The 15,539-nt window shown below is 40.4% G+C and overlaps 1 protein-coding gene and 1 pseudogene across 6 annotated transcripts in view; one reads left to right on the top strand and one right to left on the bottom strand.

Moving 5' to 3' along the window:
- Window positions 1-1,813: 1,813 nt before the first annotated feature.
- LOC119742857 lies at window positions 1,814-11,552 on the bottom strand (annotated as a pseudogene).
- The window catches only part of LOC119742858 (centromere/kinetochore protein zw10 homolog), a 27,710-nt gene continuing 16,965 nt past the window's right edge, over window positions 4,795-15,539 (top strand). For 4 of the 6 annotated variants that reach the window (XM_038219075.1, XM_038219076.1, XM_038219072.1 and 1 more), the window contains exons 1-2: window positions 11,880-11,978; window positions 14,328-14,512. In XM_038219075.1, the coding sequence (XP_038075003.1) occupies window positions 14,435-14,512 (78 nt within the window). In that variant the 5' untranslated portion in view covers window positions 11,880-11,978; window positions 14,328-14,434. Of the gene's footprint in view, window positions 4,844-5,210; window positions 5,236-11,879; window positions 11,979-14,327; window positions 14,513-15,539 lie in introns of those variants that run through there. The other 2 variants (XM_038219073.1, XM_038219074.1) reach the window with 2 other exon arrangements.

The raw sequence follows: 15,539 nt of genomic DNA, 5'->3' as shown, positions 1-15,539 counted from the left end.
TTTCGTAACCACAAAAAAGTGTGAAATTATGCTTAGTCCAATGGTATGGACTGCCGACTCTAAATCTGAAGGTTGTGGGTTCAATTCCAGGGTGGGAATTTTAGATTTAAAAATTTTATTACTTTTTTGGGTAAATTAAAACATTATAGTTAATTTCGTAACCTTTAAAAAATGTGAAATTACACTTAGTCCAATGGGATGGACTTCTGACTCGAAACTGAAGGTTGTGGGTTCAATTCCAGGGTGGGAATTTTAGATTTTAAAATTTTGTTACTTTTTGGGTAAATTAAAACATTATAGTTAATTTCGTAACCTTTAACAAGTGTGAAATTAGGTTTAGTCCAATGGTATGGACTATTGACTCGAAATCAGAAGGTTGCGGATTCAATTCCAGGGGGGGGGGGGATTTTAGATTTTAAAATTTATTTCTTTTTGGGTAAATTTAAACTTTATCGTTAATTTCGTAACCACTAAAAAGTGTGAAATTATGCTAAGTCCAATGGTATGGACTACTGACTCTAAATCTGAAGGTTGTGGGTTCAATTCCAGGGTGGGAATTTTAGATTTAAAAATTTTATTACTTTTTTGGGTAAATTAAAACATTATAGTTAATTTCGTAACCTTTAACAAGTGTGAAATTAGGCTTAGTCCAATGGTATGGACTACCGACTCGAAATCTGAGGGTTGCAGGTTCAATTCCAATGGGGGGAGTTTAGGATTTTAAAATATTATTTCTTTTTGGGTAAATTTAAACTTGATAGTTAATTTCGTAACCTTTAAAAGTGTAAAATTATGCTTAGTCCAATGGTACGGACTGCTGACTCAAAATCTGAAGGTTGTGGGTTCAAATCCAGGGTGGAAATTTTAGATTTTCAAATTTTATTACTTTTTGGGTAAATTAAAACTTTTTAGTTAATTTTTTAACCAATTAAAACAGTAGAATTATGCTAAGTACAATGGTACGGACTGCTGACTTTAAATGTTAAGGTTGTGGGTTCAAATCCAGGGTGGAAATTTTAGATTTTAAAATTTTATTTCTTTTGGGTAAATTGAAATTTGATAGTTAATTTCGTAACCACTAAAAAGCATGAAATTATGCTTAGTGCAGTGGTTCAGACTGCTGACTATAAATCTAAAGGTTGCAGGTTCATCCCCACGCTGGGAATTTTAGATTTCAAAATTTTACTACCTTTCAGGTCAATTGAAACTTTACAGTTAATTTTGTAACCACAAAATAGTGTGAAGTTGTGCTTAATAAAGTAATACGGACTGATGACCCTAAATCTGAACTTCTGAAGGTTGCTGGTTCAAGTCCCACAGTTGGAGTTTTAGATTTTAAAATTTTATTAATTTTGAGGTCAATTGAAATTTATATTTTTTTCAAGTTTGAAACCAGTCCACACTTCTAGTCTAGCAAAAGCCAAAAAGTAAAAAAGCAAATACTTCTAGCTTGAAGCAAATAGTGAAAGCATTTGCTCTCATTTTTATTCATGCAAATAAAAGTTATGCTTAAAAATATGTAGTAAAAAAAAAAGCAAATGCTAGTTTTTATACATACGACCAAATGTTTCAATGTTAATCATAATTGCATCGTTTATGTTTCAGTAATAGATTTGAGGACCTACATGGATCTGTTTGGGCCTACAACGACGCCCATTCACTGAGCGGATTCGGGATTTGCCCATCGAGAACTCGAAAAGATAGGAGAGACCAAGGCCAGTTGCTTTGGTAAAATTTTTCATTCAGGTAAGACAAACTTCCATGAAGACTCAACTCATTAGTTCAATTCCCCCCCCCCCAACTAAGCCCTAAGACAACACTGAGTGTACACTATTTACAAAATATGTCCGGTTTTATTTAGTTAAGTGGCTTTCAGGCTGTTAGTTCTCCCACATTTTAATGGTGGTCCCTCATTTGACATGTTGTCATCAAACGTTCTTTTGTCAAAGCCATCGGGGCAGAATATTTTTGGCATGCTGTTGGAAAGAACCAATTTTCAACTTTTGTTCTTGTGAAAATCCTGTTGCGTGACATCACAGCCTGTGTTGTGATGTGAATGAGTTCTACCTGATTGATAAACGTGACCCGACTCAGAGGTGGCATGTCTTGGTGACAGTCCCTCGCTTGTCAGCTGGTATGGAATGTCATTTGGTGACAAGTGAACGTCCTTATCCAAAGTCAAGGAGTAATGTCCCACAGTATCTCCGGGGTTATCCACGATGTTGCCGAGCGGCTCCGAATCCTCCTCAGACGTTATCGTCATGACGACTGTCTGCTCCATGTTCCCAAGGGTGCCCTCCGAGGACGACATCATGGCCATGTGTGAGATGTCCTGTGATTGGTCAGCCAGGTCTGGTACCAAGACTGTAGATTCAGCTGCAGATTCCTCGGGGGCTGATTTGGATAATGCGCAGGCCTGAGCGTACAGTCGTAGCTGTGCTAGATGGTGGTGCAGCAGCTGGGTGTGCTCCTCAGACATGTGTTGCAGTAACTCTTGCAAAATGGACTGGTTTTCGCTGTCGTTGGTTAGATGTTTCAAACTGGACGTGTGAATCATGGACAGCTGCTGCTTGAGTGACATGTTTGTGTTGGACAAATACTCAACCTGGAGGGCAAGACGGATGGGCAGAGAAATTATTTGTTTACAGATGGAATTTTAATAGACCAATCCATTAGGCTCTGCCCCATGATGTGTAACCAATCACAACCATGACAGCGCACACCAAAGTCTGACATTTATGCACTTCATGATGTGTGCAGTTGGAGCATGAATGCTTAAGAAGGCACATGTGTTGTTACCCAGTTATTTAGTGCAACTAGAGTTTGAGTGAAACCACGAATCCTCTACACAAGGATAAACGACACATCTGAGCTTGTGTACAAAATGTGTGCAACGGTTTGTCTGCATTTATCATAAGCAGCGTCAGCGCATAAAATAACGTAGAACGTGTAGCGTAGAACGTGTAGAAAATGTAGAGCAATGACAACAACAGTGCACACCATGATCGTCCACAGCCATGACAGCTGGCATCCTGACAGAAATCTGACCACTGAAAGAACGCAGTCGCATTAGTGTGCCTGCATTAGTTCTGATCAAGGTATGTCCCCCCTCCCACTTTTGAGAAGCGATTGACGCCCTTGGTACCTGTTGCATGCAGGGAACAAGATCCAAACTCATTCTTAGACCAAGACTAGATGGAATGCCCACTCACCTTTGTACGAAGCCTTTCTATAGTGCCTTTCATCCTGTGCTCTGTCTGGGCCCACGTGGTCCGCTCCTCCTCAAGAGTCTTCTCCAGACGTTCCTTCTCCTGCAGCAGCAGCGACAAGTTGTGCTCTGTGTAGCAAGTCTCGTCCTCCAAATCCCCTTTGCTTCTGTAGTGACATGTACATGTGTATATAATTAAGTGTTTGTTCTTTTAGCTCCAACAGGCGTTCCATACAAATAAGTATGTTAATAAGTTTTGGTTGCCATAGGCACCGGAGTTCACTCTCGCTGTGCTGCGTTTGCGCAGTGTGACATGTTGGTGACCTTTCACTTATCGTTTTCATTCTGCTTTGTACAAGTCTTATTCCAACGTTGAAAGTTTCCTCAACCAAGTTTTATTCAGTCAATTGATGTGTGCTTAAACCTACTGACTTTCCAGAAGTTTGTTAATCATTGGATAGCAGGTGCATGACGAACTTGTGAGTTTTGAGAGCATTAAAACTTGTAAACAACCAACATTTTGTGTGCCGTTTTTCACGACTTGTAAGAACAGACACGAGGCTTGATAAACAGTAGTAGAACTCATTTCGGGAGAAAACACGAATTACTACACTTCCTTCGTCTGGTATCTCAATAAGGACAACTGTTTACGAGAGGACAGAATGGTCGAGGGATAGGTTGAGTAATTATCCTGGATACTAATTCCTGTATTACAGAAAGTCCCTCAGGCCACTCCGGGTGAGGGCTACACAGAGGGGAAAGACAGGAGTTTATGGAGTAGAAATGTCGACATGTATGTTGCGCTTCAATGGGACAGATAATCTGTAGCCTTAAACACAGGATACAGGCAAGGAAGTCCCAAGAGATGCCGTGCGTGTCAAGAACACATAATTTCATGTAAGTGGGTGTAAGCAATCACTCATTTTTTAACCTTATTCCTAACATTAGGTGGGCAAGGTGAAGGACAAATTCCAATATTTAATTAACTGTTGAAGTCAGCTTTCAAAATGTATTGCCACCCTGACTTATTATATTTTTTTTTTGCTTAAAACCTTCGAGTCTTCCAAAATTCAATCAACTTAAAATAACACCAGTGGCACACTCTTTGCAACTTTAAATTCCAATTTGTAAAATCCACTGGCAATATTGGCCCTCACCCACCCCAACCCCCTTAAAAAAATGCTGAATTTTTGGTGGTTGTTTTATTTATTTTTAAACAAGTGCAGGAGTGAAGACAACTGTATTAAACATGCTGTTGTCTACCCATTCCCTTCTTTCATATGAATTTACGATATATATCAATTGAAAACAAAGTGGGGGGGATGGGTTGGGGGGGGGGAAGAGTGCTTCCTTGTATCAAATGCCTCCCCCTTGGCTTTTTGGTCAGCTTCTTCTAATTATCCTTCACTGCTGGTGGCATTATCCACCTTAACCTCTGGGTAGATGCTGAAGGATTCTTGGAGGGTCAGGGTTATTATTCTTACCATCTTACCTTCCCCATTGGCAGTGCTCTGGCTCGGATCATTGATGCAGGCGTACTGGTACTCGATCTGCGGCTGCTGCCCGTCAGTCTGCTCATAGCCCCGGGGATGATGTGTCCGTCTCTGATGGCTGCTGTGACTGGGGGACTATGAGGTGTGTTACCAGGCTAGTACTGTTGGGTGCTGGGTCAGTGTATGTGGTGAAGATCTGGTTGACATCCTGGGTAAAACTGGTGGAGTGAAGTGGTTGAGGATGATAAAATGAGACAAAACCTGCAGGGTTGCAAAAGATTCAATTTACACCGCAAATGTACAAGGAAAAATTTAAAGTTTTAACTTAATTATTTTAAAAGACCCTAAGTGTTGGCATTTGATAAAATCCACCAAAATCCTTGTAAACCACCATACCTGCTCACAAGGTACATCAATTTCAACTGATTAAATTTATTTCATTGTTTTTTTTTTTTTTCATGCAGATTAAAGAGGACCATTACATTACAGCAACGGCATACTCAGTTGTCTTGAAACAGCACTGAAACTGCGAAGGTTAAAAAAATAAGTGCATTTTCAAACAGTTTAAGCCAAAAAGGTGTCTCTAATCATTCTCAAAAGAATAAATACTTGATTGTGAAATTTATTTCAGAGAGTCTTTAAAGCTATAAATAAGTCCCATGAGCTCCGGAATTCAAGCATCAGGAATTTACAACATTTTCTGAGTGAACCATGGTAGTTTACCCACCTGTGCCAATGTTTAATAGCTTATCACTGTTGATGCAGTTTAAAGGGAATAAAAGTATGCTTGGAAGGTCTTAATCACTCCGTTTAAAACCGCTTGGAGTCGAAGGCGATGGTATTTATCAGCACCCAGACTCCAAGCGGTCTTAAACTTAAATACCGACCAAGCACATATTTATTCCCATTCATAAATACCTATTCGGTCAAAAAAATCCAAACCTTTTGGTAAACAAGTCAGGTGTGTTTACAAACACAAATGCCCCGCAACCGTGACTGTTTCCATGACATAACACCACTCTAACATCAACTTACATGTACCTTGGTCAAATGGAACGTTCATTGACAGCATTAGTGTCTTCTGTAGGTTTTATATGAATTAATCCCTAATCCCTATGATCTCAGAATAAATACAAGATTTCTATTGTTTTAGCCACTGTGACCTTGACCCTTGACCTTTCGACCCCCAATGCGATAGGCTTCTTAGGATTGCCAAGGACAATCCACAAACCAAATTTGAAATTCATATGTAAAGTATATCTCAAGTTATCACGCTGACGAAATTTCTTTTGTTTTTGTCACTGTGACCTTGACCCTTGACCTTTTGGCCCCAAATGCAAAAGGCTTCTTAGGATTGCCAAGGACAATCCACACACCAAATTTGAAGTTCATATGTAAAGTATTTCTCAAGTTATCGCGCTGACAAAATTTCTATTGTTTTTGTCACTGTGACCTTGACCCTTGACCTTTTGGCCCCAAATGCAAAAGGCTTCTTAGGATTACCAAGAACAATATACAAACCAAATTTGAAGTTCATATGTAAAGTATTACTCAAGTTATCGCGCTGACAAAATTTCTTTTGTTTTAGTCACTGTGACCTTGACCCTTGACCTTTTGGCCCCAAATGCAAAAGGCTTCTTAGAATTGCCAAGGACAATCCACAAACCAAATTTGAAGTTCATATGTAAAGTATTTCTCAAGTTATCGCGCTGACAAAATTTCTATTGTTTCAGCCACTGTGACCTTGACCCTTGACCTTTCGGCCCCAAATGCAAAAGGCTTCTTAGAATTGCCAAGGACAATCCACAAACCAAATTTGAAGTTCATATGTAAAGTATTTCTCAAGTTATCGCGCTGACAAAATTTCTATTGTTTTAGCCACTGTGACCTTGACCCTTGACCTTTCGGCCCCAAATGCAAAAGGCTTCTTAGGATTACCAAGGACAATCCACAAACCAAATTTGAAGTTCATATGTAAAGTATTTCTCAAGTTATCGCGCTGACAAGATTTGTCCGGACACACACACCCACACACCCACCCACCCACACACACACCCACACACCCACCCACCCACGGAAGGACAAGGCGGAAACAGTATGCCCCTTCGGCTTCGCCGCGGGGCATAAAAATGAGTTTTTTCACTGGTTTTTCTTAACTACACGTGACCTTGACCCTTGACCTTTTGGCCCCAAATGCAAAAGGCTTCTTAGGATTGCCAAGGACAATCCACACACCAAATTTGAAGTTCATATGTAAAGTATTTCTCAAGTTATCGCGCTGACAAAATTTCTATTGTTTCAGCCACTGTGACCTTGACCCTTGACCTTTCGGCCCCAAATGCAATAGGCTTCTTAGGATTACCAAGAACAATATACAAACCAAATTTGAAGTTCATATGTAAAGTATTACTCAAGTTATCGCGCTGACAAAATTTCTTTTGTTTTAGTCACTGTGACCTTGACCCTTGACCTTTTGGCCCCAAATGCAAAAGGCTTCTTAGAATTGCCAAGGACAATCCACAAACCAAATTTGAAGTTCATATGTAAAGTATTTCTCAAGTTATCGCGCTGACAAAATTTCTATTGTTTCAGCCACTGTGACCTTGACCCTTGACCTTTCGGCCCCAAATGCAAAAGGCTTCTTAGAATTGCCAAGGACAATCCACAAACCAAATTTGAAGTTCATATGTAAAGTATTTCTCAAGTTATCGCGCTGACAAAATTTCTATTGTTTTAGCCACTGTGACCTTGACCCTTGACCTTTCGGCCCCAAATGCAAAAGGCTTCTTAGGATTACCAAGGACAATCCACAAACCAAATTTGAAGTTCATATGTAAAGTATTTCTCAAGTTATCGCGCTGACAAGATTTGTCCGGACACACACACCCACACACCCATACTTGTTTCACATGACTAGTGTGGACTTTCCATTGCTTTCGTGTAGTTAAGAAAAACCAGTGAAAAAACTCATTTTTCTCAAACTGTGAAAACTCTTTCAACCCAATTTTTTTTCTATGATTCCCTTTAGTGTTTCTCTTCATTCTGCTACAGATAAACCTAACCCAAAAATGCCTCTAAACCTGTTTTCCAGAAATGGGGAAACACTGTGTGGACGTGGGGTAAGTCCACACAACGTCGGTGCTACCTACATTATGTGGACGTCTTTTGTTCGGAAGTCCACACTGCGTATGTAAGACAAACTCACCCACCCACCCACACACACACCCACACACCCACCCACCCACGGAAGGACAAGGCGGAAACAGTATGCCCCTTCGGCTTCGCCGCGGGGCATAAAAACCTGATTTTGCTCAACAAGTTCACTTCATGTTTTTTTAACACCCCTCTTTAGCTAAATAATGAAGTGTCCAGCTTGCGAGTAAGATGTTAACAACTCCTTTTTTGGAGATTGGCACATGCGTCGCACATACTGCGCGATGTCATGCAAAACGCACCTGGGGCGTTGCGTTGTGAATTTAGGACTATGAAATACTGACTCACTGGTAGCATTGCGCATGCCTACGTGAGGACCAATAAAATGGAAGAGGCACTGGATTTCATAGGAGCCAAAATTTCAAGTGAGACTGGAAAAGAGTTGAAGACCAGCCAGCCATGTCTTTATCATCCGTTTTAGACCGGCCACATGGCGGCTTCTCGACCAATAGGAATGGATAAACTGCCATAGGTATTTATGAATTGTGGTTTACATGTATTGTACGTGCAGTCTGATGTGCCCACTGGGATAAAATGAAGTACATGATTGTAAAATTGACCATGACATACTGTACCCGAGTAATAACTATCTGTATTGTGGTCTCTGGATTACGGAAGTGTTGCTGGTAGTGCTTCATAGCCTCGTCCCTCTTGCTGAACCCGTTGCGACAGTGGTAGCAGTGCTAGTGGGCACCCTTGAAGTATTTCTGCTCGTGAATGATGCCGTGGACGATGCAGGATCTACAACACCGCAACATTTTAAGACCTGGGGAGGGATACAGTAGAGGATTGGTTTGGCAATTTTGACAAAAGCTGACAGCTATATGCACTTTGACAAAACATGAACTATGGATCTTTTTATATGGTTCTCTTGCTGTAACAGGCACAAGTAAGCTATTGGCCTGAGTTAGGACTCTTGTTCAGGCAGGCCGGATGCAAAGTTTTTCCTGAGACACAGCCGGCGCTTGGGCATGGCCTGTGACAATTGAGTTTATCAAACACTGGTATCTGCTAAGAATAACCAGCCCAGGTACATGTATCTGTCAATTTCATAAAACTTCCACAAATTCCACTTTCTTGTCCTGCTGTCCACTACCTTCAACTTATCTTAATTAACCCTAGCCACATGCAGCACAGTGCATCAGGTGGAAAAGTCTGGTGCACTTTGCTGCATTTCAGCTATCAACACCAGTGCATTAACGGCCAGTTCTGAAACAATGAGAGCTAATCCCATTGAACAATGCCTCAGTTGGTTCCTGCTGCGTTCGAGGACCACAGACTCGGAGGCAATTTGGCCTTCAGACTTTTGACCTGATGGATCTTGCTGCACTCGGCAGGCTTGTCACTTAGACAAGTGTTGCATTCAACTCACATGGACCTTAAAAGTCATCTTGTAGCATGACCTGTGAAGAGAAAGTGAAAAACATTGTCCTTTGGCTTAACCTAAAACATATTTCTTGGGATCCAGTCACATGTATGCGAGCGCTTGGTCTTGTTCCCAAATGCAAACTCACCCCCAAAGTTGATGCCTTTATCCACGTGCTTGACCCTGTAGTGCGCCTTGAGGAGAATCTCATCAGTGAAGAGACTGTCCTGGGAGCAGAATGGACAGTGCAGATGCGGAGCCTTCATCAAGGAGTGGCTACACTCCCTGTCTGTGCATTGTATGGGCGTCCAGTCTGCCTCAGCGCCTTTCATCCGCACTGATGGATGCGCCTACAGTTGCGAAAAAAAAAACATGAGAAAAACTGTCAAGTAAACATGTGTGATGTAAAAAAAATGTGAATGTATAAAACGGCTACGCCAATAAAATCAGTAGAAAATCTCATTTTCTACTCGAATCCAAATCTTCACAGCAGTTTTCAAAGTGGTAGTTCATAAAAACCAGGCATAAAACATTTAACAAAGAAACCACTCGCAGATGGGATCTCTTTTGAGGCGGTGGAAGAGGTTTTAGAAGGCTTTCTTGGGGAGCCAACAGTCACCTCGGAAAGAATGTTGCAACCTGATGCTACTTCTGCAGTTGTGTACAAAGTCTATGGAGAGTCAAGAATTTTTTAAGTATTTCCTAACAAAATTGGAAATGTTTCTCAGTCCAAGATTCATGTCTTATCAATATATCATCATTTTTGCAATAACTGACCTTCATTGAGATGATATACGAAGGAAAAAGCAGCGTTAGGTGGCAACATTCCGTCACCTCTGATGCTGAACCAACACGAGGTAGTGATGTAGAAAAACATTGGCCATTTTTTGCGCACTTAGTACTTGGACCAATTTTTTTCTTGCATAAACTAAATTCTACACAGTTGTGGACTTTAACATTGAAAGAATGACTAATATTAACTACATAGAAAAATAATTTGAACAATATCGAACGTCAAGGAAGCACCAAGAACGTCATCGTCTGCAGATGAGTCAAATTGGCTGCCACGAAAGTCTCCATTGTGTCCTACTTCCTAAACCAATGTGGATTTGTCATCCGACATTGTTATTAAATGCGCGTTTGTTTATATATGAAATAAATGAATTTCTTTCCACTTTGGTAAAAACAACTGCATGCATAATATTTAAAATCATATCATAATTGAAAATAGGAGGTAAATAAAATAAATCCACAAATATTATAATATACTTTTGTCGAAAGTCTAAGAAGCTTAGTTAAATCCTATGCATGGAAAGAGTTCCGAGAATGTTTTGCTGAAAATCTTCCGTGTGCCAATTACATAACATTTTACAAATGTATACAGATTCTCCCAAAATAGAAACATTTGCAATATAACTTTAGTATGCCGTTGCTATATTTTTAAAGTTTAGTCGGACTCCCTATTATCGCAGCATCCCTATTATCGCGGAATGGGAAATTTCTCTTTTTGTGTTGCCTAAACTCCTTCAAGTGGCAATTTTTATCCAGTTCACCAGGCATTAAGGACTTTCTGCCGAGTTGTATAAAAAGGATGATTAAAAAATGTTGTGTCTATCTAGTTTTGTTTTGACTACTTCAGGTATCTTAATTATTTGTGAGTTGTTGCTTCACCACTGTAGCGAACCAGGTTGGCAGTGAAATGCAGTAATAATAGGTGAGCTACAGTGACGCTGTGTTTAATCAATTTAAATTTTTCGGCAGTCTTTTTTTATTATTCTTTACTTGTGTGAAACAAATATCAACCTCATTTATATTTCATAGGTAAAAATACTGTCCAAAGTATCTCAACAGTTTTTAGACAAAAGTCTGTTAATAATTATTTCTATTGGCAAAGTTATAGCCACAAAAAACATTTCATTTAGTGTTTACTTACATATGCACCCGTCACTGGAAACATTTAAGCATATAGTTCCCTCCAGCATTCGAAGTAGAATTCAATATTTTGTGTCGCTCCTGTACGGTGGGGTTCAACACTGCTATATTATTACTTTTTTATTAGTATAGATATAGGCCTAGTTTGATGCTCCCGGGGATTTGTAAAATGTCCAACATAATATTTGCACATAGCCCCTCTCTAACTCTATTGACGCTCCTTCGACTTTCATTACCTTGGTGAAGAGCCACTCAAACTGGTCAAGGGGAAAAACTGAAAAACTAGTGTTCAGCGTAAACAGCTTATTTATTTCCCTTAAAGCCATTTCTCCCTGTGGAAACTTACTTGAGTTGCGTAAACAGCGCCGGCCTAGCCCTCCAGAAAAAAAAGAGAACATGGGTTTAAAGAGTTTTTAAAAATTCGATTCATTCCCAGCTGCGGCTTCGTCTACTATAAAAATTTAAGAAGATTATGAAATTTCCACACAGCTACCCAGAAAGCGTGAGTTGTCAAATAATAATAGACAAATAAATATTGTTGAGCTTCCGTTATGGAAGACGTATGCGTCTCGTTAAAAAAAGAGGATACCAGTTCAATATATGAAGCTGAAGCAGTAGGGACCTGCGATGGAGGCCGATGTTTCGAAAGAGCTTGCATGCCAATCGAACGAAACATGAGGGCAGCATTCAACAACATAAACACGCGACTGTAAATCTGGCGCTGTCTTCCGAGTGGCCGAAACCTGTTGCCTGTGTCACTTTCTTGGTCAGTATCAGTAGATAATTTTATCTAACCATTTAATAAATGATAACATTAATTTAGTTGTTTATATTAGCTATTGGTGAAATCTGCATTATTTTATTTAGTGAAACTGAAACGTACTGCAAAAAGTGGCCATATCGGACATGATACTTTGAGTTTGATAGACGTACTGCGTTTATTATTTGTATTCAATAGCGTGGTATCTCATTCGTGAAAATGGTAATCCTTACTTTTAGGACCCCTTTCCTATAAGGTTAAAAGACTCACCAAAACAGCTGACTATGACACACAAAAGTGACATTCTGATATTTATTGACACATTTGAACATTTGGCAATGACACCTCTTGAATATCAGCAGATTTAATTTTGTAGAAAGAGGGCAGGGTTTTGATTTATGAGGGGTTAAAGACGACGATGACAAACAGAAAATAAATTTAAAAAGCAAGATGGCGAACTGCAAAAAAAGGTAGGAAAGTCACATTTTCTTTGAAAGTGCTTTCAAAATTATAACTAACATGAGTTTGTCTGAAGAAAAAAGACTTCTTTAGCCTGCAAAAGTCACTTTGGTACTGGACAGTCATCTGCAAAAGTCAGTTTTGAACAGAACTCGTACAAAATAGAGGTGTCCTAAAAGTAAGGATTACCGTGAAAAGTTTGAGATGCTTAATTAACAATAACAATTAACATTAAAGGAAAGATTCCCATATCTGGCCATCACTTGCCACCCTGTGCACAAACCCTTTGAGACTGGTCTGAAAATTTTTAAGTGTTTTCTCAGTTGAGTTAGCTGGAGTTACCCAGCACCCAATTGGGTATCATTGGGTTGTCATCTAGATGACAACCCAATGATAAAATTTAGGGCTGGGTAACTCCAGCTACAGTTAAGTTAATACTTCGGCCATCGTGAAGTGCAGGGCCCGGTTCCTATAACTTGGGGAACAAAATCCACTTAAAAATTATTTGACCTACCATAATAGTTTGCAACATTCTCAATAAACAGGTTTGTCATAGATAGAGGGCAGGGTTTTGATTAGCCCGACTGCGTCTGGCCGTACAGTACTATCGCAAGCTCTGTAGTACGGCCAGACGCCCGATGCTTCCAAAAAGACTGAATTTTGTTGGCCGCCGATGTAGCGATTTTGCTACATCTTTCGATCGCGATTATCTTTTCATCCAGGACACAAATTTCCAAAGTTAAGGTTCGTAGTCGTAGAGCAACTCATACCTTTTCGAAAAAACGTTCTTTGGTCTCAATATTTTCATCCATCTGGCCACAAGACGAATTTCAGTCATCAGATTCCACAAATATCGTCCCCCATGCGATCCCCCATGCGATTTCAAAATGGCGGCCGCGCTGTAATGTATGCAATATGCAGGCGCGCCCGCGCAAATCATGAATATGCATAAACAGTCTGTGACGTATGACCTCGTGTTTTTGGACGTGCGTGCGGCCCCGTGCGGGGCCATACGTCACGAGGTCATACGTCACAGACTGTTTATGCATATATTCATGATTTGCGCGGGCGCGCCTGCATATTGCATACATTACAGCGCGGCCGCCATTTTGAAATCGCATGGGGGATCGCATGGGGGACGATATTTGTGGAATCTAATGACTGAAATTCGTCTTGTGGCCAGATGGATGAAAATATTGAGACCAAAGAACGTTTTTTCGAAAAGGTATGAGTTGCTCTACGACTACGAACCTTAACTTTGGAAATTTGTGTCCTGGATGAAAAGATAATCGCGATCGAAAGATGTAGCAAAATCGCTACATCGGCGGCCAACAAAATTCAGTCTTTTTGGAAGCATCGGGCGTCTGGCCGTACTACAGAGCTTGCGATAGTACTGTACGGCCAGACGCAGTCGGGCTAGGTTTTGATGTTTTGAGGGAAATTTGGGGGTAAAATGACAATGACGGCGCGGCGACAACATGCGACCCGAAATTTGAGATTGCAATCACCGCGCGATGTTCCGTGAGCATGCAAGGCGCGCTGAATCCCAAGGTACAAACCGCGCAGGAAAACCGTGATTTCTACCCCAAGAATCTGTTCAAAATTGTAAAATGGGTGTTATTAGAATTGAGAAAAGGCTGCTTTTGATTGTAAAGGTGAGTTTTGAGCAATAAAAAACATTTTCGATTCTAATTTGATCAAAACAAAACGGGGGCCCTACACTTCACGATCGCCGTAATTTTTCCCTTAAATGACCTATCAGCCATCAGAAAATGATATGTCCTAAAAAGTCAAAATTAGCAGGGACAAATTTTGACCCCTCCCCCTAGATATCCCACTGGTCATGGCTTTCAATAGTATACAACTGCTTTATGTGCAGTTTCTTTATATTTCCAGTGTGTTTTTGGTCCAACGTAATAACACCAAAATGGATGAGAAGCAGGGACCAACTTCTGATGATGTCCCAACTGGGGAGGTAACGTCAACCACAGTTACAGAGGGTGATGTTGTCAAGATGCCAACAGATGTGGCCATCACTATGGATGCTATTCCCAATGAAGATGAGGAGGACAAATCCAAAGGTAACTTGTTATTCTTTTACTTGGTGAGGACGTTTGCTCCTTTGCCAGGTCAGCTAAGTGTAATCTCATTCATGTTATTTTGTCCATTCTTGCTTATTGGAAACTTAATACTTTAACCCAGTGAAATTAATTTTGCTGCAAGATAGTTTTGTTGCTTTCCAGGTAATTTTAATAAATTCGGGGAATGAGGGTTCAATTTCATAAAAATATTGCACCTGTACTTGGTACTTGGTGGTTATCCTGAATACTCCACGTGGAAGTCTATCAAGGAGGCCTTGGGGAAGTGGAACTAAATTAAATCCTTAAAGGTGTTGTGGTTTGGGGCGTCTGTGGTGTCTTGAGGGAGCTTGTTCCATTTCCGGATAGTTCTGGGTAGGAATGACTGCATATAGATGTCTGTCCTTGCTGCAATTTCTGTGAACTGGTGGTTGTGAATTCTATGAGCCGGTGCTGGTTTGGGGACTATGGATGATGAGTTAATGTGAACTATGTTGTGTATTATGTTAGTAGGTAAGTTGGTTAACTTTCCTTCTCTCTTCCAGTGAAGACCAGCCTAGGGTTGTCAACATGTCGGTCACACTGCTCAGTCTGGAATAATCTCGCATTACGAAACGAGCAGCCCTCATCAGTTGCACTTTTTCCAGGGATGTTATGTTCTTAGCTACATGTATGTGAGGGTTCCAAGCAATGCTGCCATATTCTAGGTGTGGTCTGACTACTGCTAAGTACAGCTTTTCTTTGACTGATCTGGATGCAGAATGAAAATTTATTTTGATGAAGTTCAATATACGACTTGCTTTGGAAGTGGCATGTGCTGTTTGGTGATTCCAACTTAGGTTATTCTGAATGATTATTCCCAAATATGTGATGTTGGTTTTCTCTACGAGGTTGGATCCTAACATGGTGTAGTTAGTTTTGCCGGGGTCCCGCTTCCCGGAGATTCGCATGATGTTACATTTGCTGGAGTTAAATTTCATTCCCCAGGTTTTCGCCCAGTGAGCCAAGTTGTCCAGGTCTTTTTGGAACA

This window comes from Patiria miniata, unplaced genomic scaffold (genome assembly GCF_015706575.1).
Source record: "Patiria miniata isolate m_02_andy unplaced genomic scaffold, ASM1570657v1 HiC_scaffold_6, whole genome shotgun sequence".
In the NCBI taxonomy this organism is placed as follows: domain Eukaryota; kingdom Metazoa; phylum Echinodermata; class Asteroidea; order Valvatida; family Asterinidae; genus Patiria; species Patiria miniata.
The sequence above is the reverse complement of the archived record's forward strand: the minus strand, read 5'-3'. Positions and strand labels throughout refer to the sequence as shown.